This window comes from Equus asinus, chromosome 5 (assembly GCF_041296235.1).
Source record: "Equus asinus isolate D_3611 breed Donkey chromosome 5, EquAss-T2T_v2, whole genome shotgun sequence".
Taxonomy (NCBI): domain Eukaryota; kingdom Metazoa; phylum Chordata; class Mammalia; order Perissodactyla; family Equidae; genus Equus; species Equus asinus.
In genome coordinates this window covers 90041943-90059056 of record NC_091794.1, presented here as the reverse complement: position 1 = coordinate 90059056, position 17114 = coordinate 90041943, and the positions used below count along the sequence as shown (strand labels likewise).

General features: G+C 60.0%; 1 protein-coding gene across 12 annotated transcripts in view; it reads right to left on the bottom strand.

Moving 5' to 3' along the window:
* Positions 1 to 13980, bottom strand: part of ADGRB2 (adhesion G protein-coupled receptor B2) — a 36521-nt gene extending 22541 nt beyond the window's left edge. For 7 of the 12 annotated variants that reach the window (XM_070510470.1, XM_070510474.1, XM_070510468.1 and 4 more), the window contains exons 1-2: positions 13841 to 13980; positions 6220 to 7030 (exon numbers count right to left, since the gene is read on the bottom strand). In XM_070510470.1, the coding sequence (XP_070366571.1) occupies positions 6220 to 7015 (796 nt within the window). In that variant the 5' untranslated portion in view covers positions 7016 to 7030; positions 13841 to 13980. Of the gene's footprint in view, positions 1 to 6219; positions 7031 to 10703; positions 10984 to 13840 lie in introns of those variants that run through there. The other 5 variants (XM_044770239.2, XM_070510475.1, XM_070510473.1 and 2 more) reach the window with 4 other exon arrangements.
* Between the last annotated feature and the right edge of the window lie 3134 nt (positions 13981 to 17114).

The following is a 17114-nucleotide window of genomic DNA, read 5'->3' as shown; positions in this document are numbered from 1 at the left end:
AACACCATAAGCTCTCAACTAAAAGGAGCTGCCACTCACTTCTTGTTACCCCTTGAACTTGCAAATACTTTCCTCCTTCCATGCATCTGCTAATGGTGTTCCCTCCTCTTGGACTGACCCTCCTTCACCTCAATCTGCCAAAATCATCTACTTGTCAAATGCCACCTCCTCCAGGAAGCCTTCCTAGGCTGACCACACAGGGGTTTGGGTATGCTCGTCCTTTCTTCTGTGGCATAGACCCCAGGCTGCCTCCTGGCTGCAGCTGTGAGTATCCTGGGCTTATCCCTCTCATGGGCCCTGAGGAAAGGCCTCAATCTCTCTCACCCCTCTTGCACAGAGGGCCTACCTCTGAGCAGTCAGACACAAGACAGACATTCAGCAAACATGGGCCAGATATCCCTGAGGGTTGCTCCACCCCGACCCACAGGGGCCACTCTGGTCTAACCCTGGCACGGGCAGGCAGGGTGGGCAGAGGCTCCCTCCAAGTGAGCAGGACTGCGGGCACCTGCTACGCCGTGATCCACAGACTCTGCCCCCCCCCCAGGCTCCACACAGACCAGCCCCCTCAGCCTCCTTTGTCATGAACGTGTTAAAAATAACCATGATAATCATCTCTTCCACACGAGAGAGTGGTGCGGTTTACAAAGCCCTCCCTGAGGCTGGCCCCGAGCCCTGAGGAGGCGCGAGCTGACCCCCTTGAGACAGGGCTCTGTCATATCCCTTCATGGCTCCCCAGCCCAGCAGGGTTCCTTGCACCCCACCGTGCCTTGGAATCCCAGGGGGCAGAGGCAAAGGGAGGCGGCTTTTGAAAATTCCAGGCTCCACCTCCACAGTCCAACGCGACTGTATATCTCTGAGGACCAGATGCCCAGCCAGAACGCCAGTGCCCCTCTGATGACTTCCTCACTGAGCTGCTCGCCTATCTGCCCAGCCTCCCAACAGGGCTGGCTGGGTCCCTGCCTCCTCCCCGACACGGCCAGGAGCTCCTGGAGAGCAGGAACCATATCTGACTCACCCCGCCTCCCCCACAGCACCCAACTTCTTGCTGCCTGGAAGCCCTCGGCCAGCAGGGTGAGGTCCCAGAGTTTGGGGACGGCAGGTGGAGCCTTGGCCTTATCCCCCACCTCTGGGGCTGCCGTCCAGCAACACCAGTCTACTTCCAGCTCCCCGCCCCAGGCCGTTCACGCCTCCATGCCCTTGCACAGGCTGCTTCCTCTGCTACCTTGAAAGCCCTTCCTCCCGCGGGGTTTCCCAAAACGTGCAGTGGGGGATGACTTGGGCTGGCTCACAAACAGGCCGTTAAATAACACTGGATCACGGACTGGGGAAGTGACCCCCTTTCCAGGTCTCTTTCAATTAGGGTGACTCTTTGCCAATCTGCCAATCCAGTTTGCACCTGTCGCCCTCATGTAATTAATAGTACCCCTCCCCCTTACAACCTCAAAAATGTCCCGGTTTAGATGGTAAATTATATGGTCACCTTACTTTTAATCCTTCCAAATGCATGAAAGATAAAGTCTATCTTTCATAAAAAAAGATTAAAAAAAAGATAGTCTCTTTATCTTTCATAAAAGTCCGAGACTTTAACACATGCCCAGCACGTGCTAATTTCTCTTTCTAACAAATTGAGAGGAGGGACAAGCATTGAGCTGGAATTTAATGATGTCGCTTTGTTTCCACTGTGGTTGTTTCTTTGGTTATCTCCTATTTCAGATAAGTGATCCTCTCCTTCCATTTATGGTATGAAATTTCTTTTTAATATACTACATTTAAAAAGCGATTCGATTTAAGGAAAAATTTCACGGGCTAGTGAATTCCTATTCGCTCTTCAAAGCCCAACTCAAAATCACCTTCTTTAGTCTGCCTTCCCATCCCTTTGGAGTTTAATCCCTCACTCTTGCTCCTCCCTTGACATCAGGCACACACGTACGTCATCCCTATGACGCTAAATTGTAACACATGCAACTATTTATTAGGGATTCACCATGTCTCAGGCACTGCGCTAACCACTCACCCACATTCTCTTGCTTAATCCTCACATTACTCTGGGATAGCTCTACCACCCTCATTTCACAGGTGATGAAACAGGGGTGAAGAAACATGCCCACAGTCACACAGCCAGTCCGTGGTGGGATCAGGACTTGAACCAGGGCTAGGTGACCTCAGCCTGTGACCTTGACCACCAGTGTACACTGGTGGTCACTCTCCCCCGCAGAGGGCAGAAGGCATGTCTGGTTCAGCTGGGATCTCATTCACTCAGAGCCGGCCCAAGGCCTGGCACAAACTCTACTCTGATAAAGATGTGAAGACGTGTGTGATGGATGGCTGGGATTCAGTCCCTGCTGAGATGGCTGGGGAGTCTGTGCCGCACTCTCCGTCCGTGATGGAGCACTCAGAGATCCAGCAGCACAGATCTAGGCTGGAAGGACTTTCCAGGAAACGCATCCCATATGCTAGGTCTCCCCCCACCCCACCCTGAGAGAGACACTGCCTCCCTGATGTTGGAGCCCCACACAGGCACGTAGGGCCCCACTTCCTGCCACCAGACAGGCTGGCCAAAGGAAGAGAGCAGGGCCTGAGTGCTGAGAGGAGAAAGGCCAGTGCAGGATGGGGCTGGACAGGTCAGAGGCAGCTTCCTAGAAGAGAGAGGGCTTGAATTGTGCTTGGAAGGATGGGGACGTTCTGGATAATCAAGGGCAAAGGACATCCCAGGTGAGGGAAACAGCCCAAGCAAAAGCAGGGAGGCCAGAAAGCAGGGGGTTCCGGGCCCAGGGAGAAGCCCAGTTGAAAGGGCAGGAGAGAATGACAGGGAACACTGAAAGCAGGTGGCCGCTGCGTCCAGGGCGGGGAGGGAACACCAGGCTGAGGAGTTTGGGCCACATTGGGGAGTCACTGGAGTCTGAATCACAGAAATGACACACAGAGAACCAGGGATCCTGGGGCCCAGAGGGGCAATACCTTGTCCAAGTCACACAGCAACAGTGGCAGAATGGGGATCTGAACCCACTCTTACCTCCCAGGCCTGCCACTCAGAAGACCCCAGGCTCACCCGGTGGCCTCGCCTCAGCGATGGAGCTAGGATGATGGAGAGAGTGGGCTAGCAGCAAACAGCTAAGGGTGGGACAATGCCCCTGGGGGGAGGCAGAGAGTGTGGCAGAGGAGGGAGGGGGGTTGCAAGAGTGAGAGACACTTGCTCCCGGGTGTCACTCTGAACAGCCATCCTCATTGGCTGGTGCCTCCTCCGGATGGGAGGGTCAGTGGGCAGGAACTGCAGGTTGGTGGCCGGCCCCCAGGAGCTGGGCTCTGCAGCTGGCACTACCTCTACGACCTGCCTTCCTGCCCCGGCCTCAGCCAGCCTCTGTGCCAATCCTCGGCCAAGCTCCTTCCTGCCTCTCTTCCCTTTCTTCCTCTCCCCTTACTTAACAGATTGCGGCAGCAAGATGGCACAAATTTATGGCTCAACTCACCAAAAATAACAAGAGATCTATCAAAGGCAGTTTGCGTGAAATTAACAGGCGCCCGTACCCTCTTGTCAAACGCACTCGGCTCTGAGGCAGACCCAGTCACTCCGCTCCATCACTGCCCACCAGCTCCCAGCCTCATCTTTCTTCCAGTACCAATCCAGCCCCACCCCACATGGCCTTGCTGTTGATCCTACCCGGGGTGTCCCAGAGAAGGCGGGCACAGCTCCCCTGCCCCAGTGCCTGGCAGAGGGGCTGGAACGAGGGTCTCACTCTCCCCCTTCACCACCATCTCCACCAATCTCGTCCACAATCTGGCAGCTCCATGTGCCAGCCGGTTCTCCTGCAACTGGTACCTGTGTCCAGCTGGCCCAGCGGGAAGGAGGTGAGGGAGGCATGAAGTTGAGGCCAAGGGCTTGGCAAAGGTGGCACTGCCACCAGGCACAGAGTACTCTGGGCCCTAATGATGCCACGGCCCTCAGATGCCCCCTGCCACATGGAACAAACTGAGTCGTGTGCCTATCACCTCTCGCCCCAGAGAGGGTGGGCAGAAGGGAGGAGGTGGCAGAGATGAAGAGCCTCTTGCCGGCCAGGAGAGAGGAAGGGGCGGTGCCAGCCCAGCTCTGGAAGCCAGTGTGCCAAGTGAGCTCACTTATGATGGCTGATGCTATATCACCCCCTGCATGCCCCAAGAGAGCCCTCCCTGCAGACAACCCCATGGAGCAGCCTGGAAACATGCCAAGCAGGACAAGGGGCATGAGCAGAGGTCAGGCTTGGGAACTGCTGGGAGCCCAGGGCTCCCTGCTCAGAGTTCACACTAGGCCTCATGCCCAGAGGCAACCAGCATCCAGTCTCCACTCGTCCTCAGTCCCAGAGGCGCCTGCTGAGGCTCTGATGTTGGTGGGGACGGTGGTGCCCTTCCCGTCACCGGCCCTCTCTGACCCCCAAAGACACCCCAGCTACCAACCAGTTCCTGCTTCCGGCTTCAGTCAAGCCCAGCTGGCTGCTCCTGGCTCTGTGCTCCACATGGCAGCCTGCCCAGATGGTGCCCGCCCATGAGGGCAGAGCCTTGCTCCATCCACTGCAGACCACTGGGCCGATGGACCGCAGGGAGAGCCAGACAAAAGAACCTGCCCTCTGCTGAGCACGATGAGGGAGGCCCCCAGAGAGTGACAGGCAGTGGCGGCCAGGCAGGAAGAGCCATAAACCTCCTGATATATGCCCGGTGCTCTCCGCCGATGTTCGACAAAGAAGCGAAATTCAATTTCTTCCTGCAGGCACTAAATCCCAGGCCAGCCTCCAGGGCCTGTAACCTGCCCACGGCCTGGCTGTCACTCGGACGGCTTCATCGACCACTGTTAGAGGCCAAGCCGGCCTAGTGGAGAGGCCAGAGCAAGGCCACTGGGCACATGCCACAGATGGGCGTGATGCCAGGTGTCTCGTGGGGAGGCAAAGCATCACCTCTCCCAAAGCATTGGGAGAGGCTATTGCCACGATAAAGATGCCCTCTGATTAATTCAGGGATATCTCCCCATTTTACAGATGAAGAAACTGATGGGGAAAAAAATGGGATCCACTCAAGATAACAGTCAAAGGCAGCTCCCGACTCCAGGGCTCTGGTCTCGGAAGCAGGGATGGGGACCCAGCACGCTCCTCCAGTACTCCTAGCAGCCCTCGCATGAGACCCCCTCCTCCTTGTAAATACTCTCAGTCAGATCCAGACTCCCCTTCTGACTTCCATCCTTGTTTAACATCCCTGTTTAACATAAGGGTGGGCCAGCATCCGTTATCCCAAATGGGGAAACTGAGGCCCAGAGAAGGGAGGGAAGTTCCTATTAGTACTAGAGCTAGAGAACAGACCCCCATCTGCCTCTCTTCCACCCCCATGACCTAGGCCCCCTATTGCCTGCCAGGCCACCTGGCCAGCACCGTTCAGCAGGCATGTAGGATCCAGCTGAGGGGCTTGGGGCCTTGAAGCTGCAGGAAGGAGGGTCAGCAGAAGGTGGCTGTGATGGAGGGAGCTGGGGGGGGCGGAGCAGGAGCAGGCAGCACTCAAGGGCTCGAGAGCTTTTGCCCAGTCAGCAGGAAGCTTTAGCAGCTGGCGGCCTTGGTCCCAGAAGACATGGGCCCAGAGGGGGGAGACAGGGGACCCTGGAAGCTGAGCCAGCTCAGCCCTCCACGGCAGCCTCGAAGCCCAGGCCTCTTCATCCAGGCACATTCTTCTGTGCCTCCCTCTGCCCTGACCCTGGGGCCACTGCCAGAATCACTGACCCATGTGGGCAGGAGCACATCCCTGCCCCCTGCCTACTCCAGCCTCCAAGCAAACTTGTCAACTTGCAGTGCCAGGGGTCTGCCACGGTCAGTGCCAGCTTTGGGCCTTTGTGCACACTGCTCCCTCTGCCTGGAACGCCCTCACCACTCCTCCGGCTTGGCAGGCTTCCACTTGTCCTTCAGATCTCTGCTCTTGTATCACTTCCTTCAGGAAGCCTTCCCTGACTGCCCAATGGGGGGGGGGGTGCCCCTCCCTGGGTTTATCAAGCTGCATTATCTGATTTATGTTCCCCATTCATCTCACCCAGACTGCAGACTCTGAGAGTGAGATCTGACCCCAAGCCATTTTGGTGACCCCAACATCTCGACAAGGCTGGACACAGAGGGGACGTGAGTGAACAACTCCATGAATGGCCCCAGAGTCTGCCTGACGGGCACCATCAGCCCCCTGGACACACCCACCCCACCGGGCCCTGCTCAGACTCACCATATCTCATCTCGGTTGTGAACAGGTCATTGCTGCTCCCCGAGTGCAAATCGGCCTCAGCAGGCGGGGCTGGGCCCCCGGGCACCAGGGCATTGGACAGGGTGTGAGCAGCAGGAGGACTTGGAGGTGTGGTGGTGGCGAGGCCAGCCCCCGCCTCACCAGGGCAGCTGCAGCCCGGCTGGGCAAAGCCACAGGCCCTGCCGGCAGCGCGGCCACACTCCTCACTCCAGCGGCAGAGCACTCCGCAGGTGAACTGACTGGAGTTGTTGTTGTTGATGAGCAAGACCTCCACAAAGCGGAAGGCCAGGGCAGCGGGCGCCAGCAGGCGTGGCGCCTCCGAGGGCTCAGCCGACAGGCACAGCTGCACGAAGTTCTTGTCGAAGTGCAGGAAGGTAAAGGGGCCCGAGCCACCGCACAGCTCCAACCCCACTGCCTCCTCCTCCACCTCTGGCCGCCCCACCTCCGACTCCGCCTGGGCCACCACCTCCTCGGGGCTGGGCCGCAGGCAGGTAAAGTTGACCAGGTAGTGGTCCAGGGGCAGCAGGCGGGGGGCAAAGTGGGCGCACACCTGCTCCTGGCGGTTGAAGCGCAGGTAGAGGGAGTACTTGGTGGGGTCAGGGTTCTCCAGGGTCCAGGAGCAGCCCGAGGCAATGGTAGGAAAGAGGTCCTGCAGCGAGAAGGCCCCGTAGAGCACGCCCGAGGCCAGGGCGGAGCAGGCGCTGGGGGCGGGGTCGAAGGCGGCGGCCAGGCGCAGGGACAGAATCACAGACAGTAAGAGGGGACAGGCTGGGGTCATCCTATGTCCCTCGCCCTGTGGAGAGAGACAGCAGTCAGTGGCCCCAGGCACAGCCAGCAGAGGTGCTGAGTCTCCTGGAGCCAGCTGCAGAGTGGGCTTCGTGGTTCAGACCCTGTTCTCTTAAGTCGCCCTGGTCCACGTGTGTGATCCTAGACAAGGGACTTGACCTCTCTGAGCCTCAGTTTCCTCACCTGTAAAATGGAGGCACGCAGGAGAGCGCCTGGACTCTTGTAAGCCCTTAAGTAACACCAGCTGTCGTTGTTACTGTTAGCCTCTCGTTCCTCGGTCACTCTCATCAACCACAGGCATCCGGGCCTGACGTGCAGATCCAGCCCCATCCCCACCACCCAACTTGTATTCCCTAGGACTGCTGCTCCGACCCACAGTGTGTCGTGATCAGCTGTGAGGCGTGTCACATGTAATCCAGCAGTAATCGTCAAAGTAGCGATGTTTGACAACGATTTGCTTTTTTATAAATCAGAGCAATTCAAAGTTATTCCCAGAACAATGTCACTCTCACTCTCTTGCTTTACTGAGTGGGAGAGAAAGGGGAGGAGTTCCTGCCAGGGTGCCAGGGACTGCGCACAACCTGGGCCACGCCCACGGGAGGGCATGGCAAGTATGAAAGGTCCTAAGCATCGCGGCTGTGGATTTCCTAGTGGAAACAAGGGGGAGAGGCATCTGCGAAATGGGTGCAGTAATTCCCCTCGGACCCCTCTTCCTCTCCCACCATGGGGTTATCCTCCAAGGCCTGGCTCAGGGCCTGCTACCCACAGGGAGCCCAGCAAGCCATCTCCCTGCTCCTAGCTCCCACAGCCCTTGCCTGAAAGTCTGCATCACCCAGTCATGACCTCCATCCCTTGCTGTCTCCCTAGGACTGGCTCGCTCATCTCATGAATCTTCAAGCTCCTAAGAGTGGAGAGCAGAGTTCACTGATTTCTACCTCCCGGCAAAGCGCTGCACTAAACTGACTCCCAGCACGTGTGAATGTCCTCCAGGTGTGGGAGGGCAACCAGGCCCCAAGCCCTCCCTGACAGGCACACAGGGCAGTCAGGCCAGAGGGGACAAGAAGGGCTGAGGGATGGAGCACCAGAAGGTGCCCTCCCACCCCCCAGGCCAGGACAGATCCACAGCCCACAGCCTGCCCAGCCTCCACCCTAGCTGTCCGGAAGCCAGAGCCTGGCGCCTGGGCTGGCTCAGCCCCACTTCTAGCCCTGCGCCCAGAGTGATCCACACTGCCTCCTTCCTCCATGCCCACACATTGCTCACAGCGCTGGATGGGCCCCTAGAGCCTGGTTGTTCCACATTAGAGGAGAAAGGATGAGGCTCCGTGAGGGGAGGCAACCTGCTCAAGATCACACAAGAGTGACCAAGCTGGGACTGGAGTCCAGGAGCTGAGGCCCCAGCCCAGGTTTCTCTCTCTACCACCAACAGCCTCCTGCTCCGTCCTGTTCCTTGCTCAGGCTTCAGGTCCAATGGACAAGCCTTTAGCTCTGGGAACTAAATCACAAACAGGATAGTTCACAGGTGTGGCTAGATTTTCCCAAGACACACCTGCTCCCCAGGGGCAGCTATTCCCTTGGCTGCTCAGGAGTCTAAATAGTGGGCGGGGGCAGGAATTAGAACCCCAGAATTCCAATCCTTGGGTATCTACAGAGCTCCTCACTGCCCCAGATCCCGCATGCTCCAACTCTCAGCCAGGTGCCAGCCCTAGCCACAAACCAGCACTGGCCCCTCCCCAGGCACACGCGGGTTGGGGTGTAATGGGGGGTGGGGAGGAAGCTCAAGGCAGACCCATTTACTGCAGAGGAGCCATCCCACCCTTCCCCACAGACCCACCTGGAGTTATTCAGCAGAAGCCAGAACGGGCTGTGTCTTCACTGCCCCCAAGAGCTGAAAAAGGGACCAGACCCCTAGCCTTACCTGCCTCACAACATGCCTGTCCCAAACCGTTGCGTCTGCCCAGTCTGCTGCGGCACCAGCGAAGCCAGCAGCTGATGATGAGTGACATGCAATCCCCCCGCTGCCCCCAATTATTTTTAAGCAGGCTGCAAAAATCCAGGCCATGGCTGCGGCTCCGCGGAGGGGAGGTGGGAGCTCATTACAACTGGCCTCGCCTCCCCCACTTAGAGCAGGCGGGAAATCTCCAACACACACCAGCCCACGTGGGCTTGAAGATCCCTGTGCCTGCGGACATGCACACAAAAGCACATATGCACAGATGCACGTATAGACAGGCATTCACAGGCACACACAGACATGCACATGGATCCGTGTAAACTACAGATGCGTGAACTCACGTGCACACAGTGTTGCACACACTCACATCTACAAGGGTGTAAAGAGCCAGACACTTGTACACATGTACAGAGATGCAAACGCACTCTCTGGCGTGGGCGCAAACAGGTATTTGGTTCTTTGAGGCTCAGCATATGACAGCTACGTGTCAGGCTGGATCTGACCTGCTGCTCCTCCCTTTGTGTTCTGCAGCTGGGGGCTCAGACCTCCCGCCCCCACCTCTGGCCCTCTGCTGCTCCCTACTCCACAGCCCCAACCCATCGAGAGGCACTAGGTCCACATCCTCCAGAGGCACAGCCTGGCTTCTCCAGAACTGAGCCATGTCTAAACCCTGCCCAAGCCTCTCCTCTTCTCAGTCTCCATCAGACACCCCCTTTACACCACTTCTGGAGTGTTACTCTGGGTATGCATGACCCTCATTGTTCCTGTGACATTAGGAGCCCCTTTTTTATATCACTCACCACCCACAAAATAAGGCAAGGAGCCCAATTCCAGGCTGGGTCAGAGAGAGCCCGGGAGAGCACCCAGAAGGATCCTTGCCTCACAGGCAGCCCAAGTGGTAACTAGCCATCACTGGGCTCCCTGAGCCTCAGTTTCCTCCTCTGTGGAATGGAGACCATGCTCCCGGCCCTGGGGATTGCAGACACCTCCTCAGAGCCTGGCACAGGGAGCGCACTCACACAGCCCTTCCCCTCCGCCCCTCCCTCTTCTCAGAACCTCTCAAACTCTCCCCTGCCTCCTGCTCAGGTTCACCCTGCCTCTGGGAAGCCTCTTTGGGTTGAACCACAAGAGTGGCTTTGCCACCTCCAAGCCCAGTAAGACCACAAACCCCTGCATGCACAAGTGCTAGAGAGGAGAGGTAGGGAGGTCAGCTCTGAGGAAGAACTTCCTGGGTCAGGAGGTTAATTGGAGGACGATCAAAAGGTCTCCTTCCTCAGGACCTCTCTGGACGGAGAAGGATGAGTCGCTGGGTGGAGTGATCTCCGTCTCAGCGCCCCCCTTCACCGCATGCCTGCCGCCCCCCAGCAAACCTGAGACCCCACCCTCTGCGCAAGCACACTCAGGCCCCCTTCCTCGCAGACCCCACAGGCCTGCCCAGCCTCGGGCTTCCCTTCTGCACCAATGAGGGAATCGAGGCTTTTGGAGCAGCTGGCAGGGCCAAGGCAAGACTGGGGCGGGGAGGGGCACCTCGGGGCAAGGGCTCGGGCTCCGGGATCCCCGGAATCGACCCCTACCCGCCCTCCCGCTGGGAGCAGCGGCGCCGGGCGGCGGGAGCCGGTAGCCGGGCGCGGGCGGGGGAGGGGCGGCGGGCGGGGGAGGGGGCGCGGCGGCGCGCACATCCGTCGCGTTTATCCACCTGGCAGCTCCAATTCGCCCGCCCGTCACTCACCCTCCGCCTCCCGGGTGCTCGCTGCGGGGCCGAGCCCAGGCCAAGACGCAGGCGGGGACCCCCACTCCGGGCCTCCGGGTCCCCTGCCCATGCACCGGCTGAGGGGCGGGGTCCTCGAGGACCCCTCTCCCGGAGCTCTGGCACCGAGGAGGGCGCACACCCCTCCAGCTGATGGGCAGGACCGAGGGGAGGGGGCGACCCCCCCAGGGCGGCCTCTCCCTCTCGGACTGGCAGACAGGTCGCTGCGCCTCTCTCTCGAGGGTCCCTCCGGCCGCGGAGGGGTGCTTGGGGCGTCTCTCGCACACCATAGGAGGGGGAGGAGGGGCGGCCCCCAGCCCCTGAGGGCGGTGCCGCGCGGTGGCGGGGGAGGGGGCGGTGACTCAGCCGCCCTCCGCCCGCCTCCCCGGAACTTTGCAGCAGCTGGAGCCTCCGTTGCTACAGGAACCAAAAGCTTTTGTTCCCCAATGTCAGGGCTGCCCCAGCAGGCGGGGGGCTGAGGGGCTGCCACCCCCCGGTGGGACCCAGGCCCAGCCACACTGTCCAGAGGACTTCTAGCCCAGCAGAACGTCATGGACTGGAGCCCCCGCGCTCCCTCTTACCTGCCTTCACCAAGCCACTCATGCCCAAGCCAGGTTTCTTCAAACTCTTGGGGCCCTCAGGCCCTAACTCTGACCTGAAGCACTAACTGCCCTGGAAAGTTCCTGATGGCTCTGACCTCCTGGAGGGAGGCAGAGGCTCCTCTGTGCCCCAGGTGCTCCTCTATAACTGGTTTCCCACGTGGGCCCCCCTAACTGGCAGCCTGCCTTTGGGGACCTGGACTTGGGCTTCGTCTCTGTACTTATCCCAACTCCCCAGCCTCTGCACTTGAACCAGGACCTCAGAGACCTTGGCCTGGGTTTCACTGATGCCTCTCTGGCCAGAGCTGACCCCAGAGCAGTCCCCTGCGATAGTGAAGGATGGGAGAGGGAGAGGGGAGACTCTGGGGAGCTAAAGGTATTTTCTGGCTTTATTATCCTGGGGGTTGGAGTGAAGGCACTAGAACGTGTTCTGCAGTTCTCCTCTGGGACTAGGAGTGGAGTGGATAGGGGCCTGACCTTGGCCTTGAAGAGAAACAGCCCAACACACCTATCATTGTTGAGCATTACTAGGTGCCAGACGCTCTACACAATCTAATTCTCCCTGCAACTATATGAGGCAGTGATCACTGACCCATTTTACAGAGGGCCAACTGAGGCTCAGAGAGGTTAGGTAGCTTGCCCAGGTCACACAGCTTTTGAACCCAGGTCATCTGACCAAAAGCTGAGTTCCTAACTACTTACTCAGCTCCATTACCTAAGACCCGGGACGGGAGGAAGAGGGCAGAGACCAGCTGAAACCCACTGTGGGTTACAGAAATGCCTACCACACACACCCCAGGCTAGATCTATCCCTTTCTTAAGAGTGATGGGGGAGGGGGTAGAAGAGGGGAAGAGAAGGAGAAAAGAAGGCAGAGAAGGAAGAGGGGGAAATCTGTCGGTCAGTCTTGGTCCAGGGAAGACCCTCCCTCACACACACCCCCACCACCACCATGGCATACCTGTACAGGGTCCACACTGACCCCCAGCCCTGTGTCAGAGTGAGGGACACTCCCCAGGTGCCTTCTCTGTCCCAGGGCCAGAGGGACTCCCACACTGCCTACTTCATGCCCAAGTCAGACAGAGGCCACCTTTGCCCCCAGCCCCCACCTAGTGGGGACTGCCATGGGGTAGACAGATAGAGGCTCCCTGGGGACACCTGCCCAAGCCCGAACAAGCCCATCCAGACCATCTCAAATCCAGGGGCCAGTCCTGCTGGTCTGTGCCTGATGGCTGAAAGGGCTCCTGAATTGCTGCTAGGGATGAGCACGCCACCCCACCCCACTCCACTCCATTCCTAGAGCCTATGGCCTGACAACCAGGACTCTTCTGGCACGGATAGCGGCCAGCACGAGGGGGCACCCGGACTCGCCCACCGACCTCCTCTCCCCAGGGACTTCCCAGCGCCAGTCCTGCAGCCACCGCTGCTCGGGCTGCGGAAACCTGGGGTTGCCCGCGGGAGGAAAAGGGGCGGCGGGTCCAGGGCTGCGGGCAGGGGGCGCCAGAGGACGCCCAGGGGCCCGGCCGGCAGCTGGCGAGGCGGGCAGTCTCTCTCGGCCCGGGGGCCCCTCCCCCCGCGGACACCAGACCCTTCGCCCGCTCTGCACCCGCCGCGGCGCGGAGGACTTCCCTCGGAGCGAGCTGACTGCGGGAGTGGCCGCCAACTTCACAGCCTACAACCCCCCCGACACACACATCATGCCAGCCCCGGGGGCGGCGGGAGGGTGCGCTTGGTGCCGGCTCTATGCCCCGGGGGTGGGAGGAGAGAAATGGGGGATGGACAGATAGACTCCGGCCAAAGAGGGACACGGGAGTCAGGGCTGCGAGGCCAGCCGAGATCCCGGCTGGAGAGGAGGGGGCTTGGAGCAGACATGGGGGACACGGCCCCAAGTCCAGGCTGAGGGGGAGGACACTTGCAGCAGAGATCGGTGAGGGACAGCGGGACTCTGGGCAGATATGGGGGTGGGGGCAATCGGGAAAGAAAGAAGAGGGGAAGCATGGTTGGGTACCGGAGCGCAGAAAGGCAGTAACTATGGGCAGACATGGATGGGGACAGGGAGGACTCCACGAAGTGGAGGGGAGACGCAGGGTCCAGCATCCAGACGAGGAGGGGGTATTGAAAAAGGGGAGACACAGTGGAGCTGCAGGTTGGAGAGAGGAGCTCTAACCAAGGTGGGGACCCACTGCCCTGATCCAGACTGAGACAGACTCGAGACAGCGATGGGAGTAAGGTCTGGGTCAGGATTCTGAGCGGGTGGGGGTGGGGGGCTTTAGCAGAGATGGGTAAAGGGGAGGGGGGCGGAAAAGGGACTCACCGGAGATGAAGGGGGCCTCGACCCCGGGCTTGGAAGTTCCCAAAGAGAAGGGAGTGGGTAGGTGCTGAACGAACTCAGTTCGGGCGGGGGAGAATTCAGCAGAGATGGACTAGGGGAGAGCCCCGCGTCCGGGCCGGTGCGGAAACTCGGGACCGCGCCGGGAGGATTCGGTGCGGGACCAGGTTGGGGTCTGGGGCCGAGCACTCACCTGGGCGCCGTCAGTAGCAGGAGCGGGGGCCGGCGCGGGCGGAGGCGGCCACGGGGCGCAAGTTTGCCATCCCTAAGGCGGGGGCCTGGCCGGGCGCGGGGCAGCTCGCGGCAGCCGCGCGCAGGGCCGAGGCTCCCGCTACGCGGAGCGGCGGGTGCAGAAAAGGCGCCGCGGAGCAGCGCGGGGCGGGCGCCGGGCCGGGCGCGGGCTCCTGCCGCCGCCTCCTCGCCGCGCCGCCCCCCGCGCCTCTCTCCCCCGCCCCGAGCACCGCCCGCGCCGCGCGCTGCCTCCTATTCGCGGGCGGCGGCCGCAGCCCCGGGCTCTGGGAGCCGGCGCCGCATCCTCCTAGGTCTCCGAGCGCCGCCGCCGCCGCCGCCAAACCGGGCTCCACCAGCCGCTCCGGCCGCTGCCCGCAGCGCGCGCCGGGCCAAGTGACGGCCGAGGCGGGACGCGGCGCCTGCGCGGGCCGGGCCCGGGAGGGGGCGCGCGCCGGGCCGGGCGCGAGGAGCCGCGGGAGAAGGGGCGGGGGGCGGGGGCGACGCGCGCCGCCTCCTGTTAAAGGGGGAGCAGCGCCAGCCGAGCCAAGCGCGCCCTCCCCCTCCCCGCCCTGAGCCCCAGGCGCCGGCGCGGGAGAAGCCCCGGGTAAGCCCCCGCCCTGCACGCGGCCTCCTGGACCGCAGGATGAGGCGATCCGCGATGCCCCTCCAGCGATACCCGAGGCCGGAAGCATCTTGCACAGCCAGGGTCTCCCCAGCCCTGGGGGCTGAAGCATTTGCTCCCCCTCCCCGCTGTGCATTGCAAATTGTATATCCCTGTGCATGCAGGTGCCACTGAGGTGCGCCGAACTTTGCATGTGCTTACGCATACAGGTGCCCTGTGTGTGCGCTGCAATGTTGCCTGGCTCTGTGCATGCAACTGCTACACACATGCATGGTGTGTTAACATGTGCTCAGGTCCTGAATACATGTTGCTTGTTCCTGTGGGTAGGAATGCTATATGTTTGCAAATGCCACATATGTGCTCAGCGCTGTGGGTCACTTGTACGTAGGAGCCACATCCGTGCACTGCAGTGTGGTATGTTTGGTGCATATTCTGGTGTAAACTCTGCAATGTTGCATGTCTCTAGGCACGGGGATGCTACACGTGTGCAATGTATTACATGTTTTCCTGAGTGCCTGTCTATTCCCACAAGTGCCTCTCCCTGTGCCAGGGGCGCCCCCATGTTGCATCTGCTTTGAGTAGAAGCAGCAGAAATGTACAGACCCGCCCCCTCCCCATCCTGGCACTGTGCCCAGGGACAGTGGGGTGGGGCCAGAGCCCACATGGTTCAAGCAGTACCCAGGGAGATGCCATGGCTCCGGGCCCTGGTCCGGTTTTGTGGCCTGGGCATGTTGCCACCAGGAAGGTGGGCAGACCAGGGACACACCACTTCGGCCAAAGACAAGTAGGTTAATCAGATGGCTGTGGTCACAGGAGGAGCCAGCAGGTGGCAGCTTTGAGTGAGGGTGGGATGGTTTCAGGAGCCCTACTTTTTGAAGGTTCTCTGGCCAGGAGGGGGCCGAACCTGGGGGCAAGGAAGTCCCCAGTCCAGCATTCCCAACCCCACCTCTCCATGAAAGCACCTTGAGTTGTGTCACCCCGGAGACCAGGGCAGGATGGGGAGACTTCACCTCTCCGGAGGAGCGATACCAGGAAAAGGAAGAGAGAAGAGCCCCTGCTCCCTCCCCCGACCCTCCCCACTCCAGCAGTCGCTGTGACATTTGCTGTGAGTGATTGTGAGAGATTATCGACTTTAATGGAAGGAGGTAATAAGGGGCGATGAAGGATTCTCACCTGTCACCTTAAGGGAATTTATGAGGCTATATGAGCAGGGAGGAGGGCTGGCACCTTTCCTTTCCCAGCAGGAGCCCAAGGAGGCCTGTGCCTTGGGCCTAGCACAGGCAGGCAGGGCTCCTGGGTTCTTGCTGGGCACCCTCAAACACACTCTGGGTCTCTGAGTTTGGAAGCTCAGCCACTGCTATGAAAGCCAAGCCACGCAGGCCTTGCCATCTCCATGGTGTGTTGAGAGCCACCCCAAGGCAGTGGGAGATCCTGGGCCTCCTTACTTGGGCACTGTGAGGGGGCAATGGGGTTGCTGAGTTGAGGCCTTAAGAAGGTGGGCCAAGGTGGGGAAAGTGGTAGGGACGTGAGGTTGTAAGGATGTAAGGACAGGCCCTCAGAAGCCTCTAGGACCCTGTCTTCCAGAGCTCCAGCCCCTTCCACTCCGACAGGGAGCCTGCCTCCCTCTTTATGAATATTCATGATATTAGCATACTAGAGACCCAGAGCCCAGAGAAACCTCAGGTCTCTTGCAGATGTGATGCAGCTGGATCCCTGAGGCCCTCCCCCTCCCCCCAGGATCCAGCTGGGTGCAGGGTAATCGAAGGGGCTGGCTCCAGATAGACAGCAGCGTTTTGTCTGTTTCTCTGTTCCTTGGTAGCCCTGTGACTTCTTGATCCCATTCATTCAGCCACAAAAATGTATGCCCTAGGAAAGACAGACAAAGTGAGGGACTGACAGAGATGGTACCCCATCCCTAGGGGCTCACTAGGGCAGGGTGGGGAGGTCAGCAAGGCAGGAAGGGCTGTGGGAGCTGGGTGGAGAGAGCAGGACCTCCCAGCGGTTATGCAAAAGCAGGCTAGACTAGGGCAAACCTCTGGAAGGCTCTCCCGGAGGTGCCTGCCTGCATCAGGGTTTCCCTACCTCCTTTCCCAGGAGCCCCTGCCCTCCCAGACTCACTCTGGTGATAATGCCGCCCGGGAGGACTTGGAGTAATTACAAATCGTTTCCATATTCAAATCCAGCTGGTTGAAGAGAAATTACTTCTCTGACAGCCCAGGCGGGGGTGGGAAGAACAAGTCTTAGCCCCAGGAGGGGCCTCCAGGGAGCCTGGGGCTGAGACTGGACCAGGAAAGGGGCACCAGCCAGAGCACAGAGGACAGAATGAGGGAACACCCCCCAGCTCCCCCCAGCACACACAGACTGGGCAAAGGACAATGACCCCAGCCCTTTAGCCCCATTGGGGCTCCCTCTGGAACCTCTGATGGGATGGAGGGGACCAATCCCACATGGGCAACTAGCAGATAGCCTCTCTACCCAGCTGTCACACTGCCATGCTGGGTGAGCTTGAGAAAGTCCCTTCAGCTCTCTGGGCCTCTGTTCCCTTATCTGTGAAATGGTATAAATGACCTCACCTGGGCTCCAGTAAGATAAAATTCATGGATTAATAAGAGCT